Here is a 2,903-nt window from a genome sequence, read left to right on the forward strand (position 1 = left end):
CACTCTGCACACCTAAGCACATTCGTCTCACTCTTGTTCGATGCCCACGCGAAGTTGGGTTCGTCCCGCTCCGTGATGTCGCCAATCAAGACACACCGTGTGGTAAGTAGCGCTGAGCAAGTTCCACAAGGGCAGCTGGGCGGAGTTTCAAATGAACCTCCCCCGACCCCACCCCACCCCGCCCCGCCCCGCCTCTTTTACATGCTCCGCCCCCTGCAGGATTCTGATCAACGTCTCACACAGAAAAAATTAAAACATTCTTAATTTTGTGTTGAAAACAAAGAAAAATTTTTATTGTTTCCTGATTGGTTTTTGAAAACGTAAAGGATGCGCCAATCATCTTGATTGATTGGCTGATTGAGGCTGATTGGTCTGTATAGTTGCAAGGAGCTGCTTTTGCACCTTTTTGTGTAAAGTGGTGATGTTGGCTGATTTCCAAGCTGATGGCAGACGACCTTGAGCAGTGACCAAGAGAGTGAAGAGAACAGAGAGAGGGTGAGGTAGAGCGGCAGAGCAGGATTTTAGGACCCGTGGGCTGATGCCGTCTGGTCCAGTTGCAGAATCAGAATCGAGGTTTGACAGAAACTTTTCCACCTTGTCAGGAGAGAAGGACACAGAGTCCAGGAGCAGCTGGGTACGACTGGGTATGGTGGGTACAGAGAGGGATGGGTTTGCGACACAAGATTTAGAGGCAAACACAGAGTTGAGGCATTCGGCTTTTCCACGTGCGGTCAGCCGTGTTCCCGTTTGAGATAAGGGAGGGGATGGAGGGGGAACAAACACCAGAAACAGATTTGAGCAGACACCACCAGGATTTGGAAGAGGGAGACAGGTTTGAGAGTTCAGTCTTGAAAGTAGAGAGATATTGTTTCCTGGCTCTCCTGAGGGTGGACACACACTTGTTCCGGGCTGACAATTCACCCCAGATACACTTTTTTGAAATACCGACTTTTTTCCTGGAAGTCCTAGCTTTGTCAATGTTTTTTTTTTAACCTCGAACCACCCCCTCTCCCCCTTCCCATGCCTCCTCACTCCCAAGCCCCCTCCCTCCCACAGATCTCCCGATGTCCCTGCTCTCAAATGTTGTACTTGTGTGCTTCCCCCTCTCTCCCCATCTTGTCTCCCGCTCCCTTTATTATGTCTTATGTGTCCGTTTTTTTTTTGTCATTTATGTTGGCTCTTACACGAGCCTCGATCTTGTACACAAAAAAAACAAAGAAAAAAAAGGGTTCTCTCCATGGAATGAGTGGGCGGGTTTATCTGAAACTCCTCACTGTTGCTCCTGTGGATCATGCCACGCACGTCACGTAGTAATCTCGATATATAAGATCCCGAGACATCCACAAGTGTCCAAGGTTACTTAAAAAAACATTTAGCTCACCCTGGGTGTGCTGTGGACTATCTGTAACCACATTGATTCAATCGATGAACTTTACTTATTAACTTAATCCCGTAAACCTTACATAATGTCCTACTTCAATCAAGACAACACTGTGGGAATGTGGGATCTTTAACATCCATAATCACTTACTCTCAAATGTAAACTTCTTCTTTATCTGGAACTACTACTGCTTCATCAAAGCCTGATGTTGGCTTAACGGTTAAAGTAGTTGGCTTATGATCTTTAGGGTCTTGAGTTCAGCGGCACAGCTGCACTTCCATAAAATGATGCAACCAGCAGCCACAGGCTGCATGCAAAATGAAAGCAACTGCTTCTTCAACAAGAAAATTGTTCCCACCTTATTGTGAGCCCGGACGGACAATGTTTGTTTTTGCCCAAGTCTTTCACGAACCGGTAGGCCAGGTGTTGCTTAAGGCGATTCGGGTGGAAATTTGTAAGTTGTTCAGGGTGTCGGCGATAACTCGCCTACTCTTCGCGAATGACACCGTGGGATCTTTAACATCCACCAACTAATGCCGGCAGATGGGATCGATGAATCATCTCGTCTGAAACACCAGGACGGCAGTTTATAGCTGGGCCAAGATTCAAACCCAGACTAGACAGCTTTGGGGATGAGTGTGCCTACCCCCAGGTCGACCTGCCAGTCCATATGATAACTACTTGGCATTTATACAAAACGAGCATTTTGTAAGGGTATGTGTTGCATAATCCCTCCAATTGACATGTCCACACAGGTCATCACACAATGCAAACAGAGGATTGTGCAACAATGGCAATTACAATACCAGCTGAACGAGCCAGCAAAATCTGGTTCTTGGTCTGGCTCCAGGTTAACTACACCACCACAGTTTGAACATTCCAAGTGATTCACCCTGGCACATCGCAAGCATCCACCAGGAGGTCTTCATGGCAGATCGCCAAGCAACACTTGCACGTTGCCAACCTCGGAAGGATGACTGGCTGAGTCAACCCAACGTTGTTATTTGAGGGCACGACAGGGGCTCAAACTCAATTGGACACTAAGATCTTAAGCCAGCCACCTTAACCAATAAGCAAACACCAGTCTTAGGTGAGGGGTTGGGATGTGGGGATAAAAACATAGGGGCAATACCCCTGGCGCTCACCTGGTAGAACAAACAGTATACTGCACCGACTAAGGGTATTTTAAACCAATTTCAATGGTTGCTAGAATACAGCGCAGCATGGAGAATCATACTAACAGAATCATAAGACTTTAAACAAACAAACAAAAAAATACCTATTTTGGGGGCAACCCCCTCCTCCAACACCATATACCTCCAAAGACCCCAATTTTTCTAATGCCTTGAACAAACATTGGTACATCATGGGTGATGAAGGTTGTGGTCATGTTTCATCTAAATAGTGTGTGTAGTTTCAGAGAAAAAAGCAAATACCTATTTTGGGGGCAACCCCCCTCCTCCAACACCATATACCTCCAAAGACCCCAATTTTTCTAATGCCTTGAACAAACATTGGTACA

At 46.4% G+C, this 2,903-nt stretch overlaps 1 protein-coding gene across 4 annotated transcripts in view; it reads right to left on the bottom strand.

Moving 5' to 3' along the window:
• LOC137432978 (nuclear receptor coactivator 7) overlaps positions 1 to 132 on the bottom strand; it is a 74,098-nt gene extending 73,966 nt beyond the window's left edge. For 3 of the 4 annotated variants that reach the window (XM_078783783.1, XM_068125338.2, XM_068125337.2), the window contains exon 1: positions 1 to 132. This exon is cut by the window's left edge and continues 281 nt beyond it. Coding sequence is in view for 1 of the 4 variants with exons in the window: in XM_068125340.2 (XP_067981441.2) it covers positions 13 to 22 (10 nt within the window). In the remaining 3 variants the exon portion in view is untranslated. The other variant, XM_068125340.2, reaches the window with a different exon arrangement.
• Between the last annotated feature and the right edge of the window lie 2,771 nt (positions 133 to 2,903).

Source organism: Myxine glutinosa, chromosome 8 (genome assembly GCF_964187855.1).
Source record: "Myxine glutinosa chromosome 8, kmMyxGlut1.1, whole genome shotgun sequence".
In the NCBI taxonomy this organism is placed as follows: Eukaryota; Metazoa; Chordata; class Myxini; order Myxiniformes; family Myxinidae; genus Myxine; species Myxine glutinosa.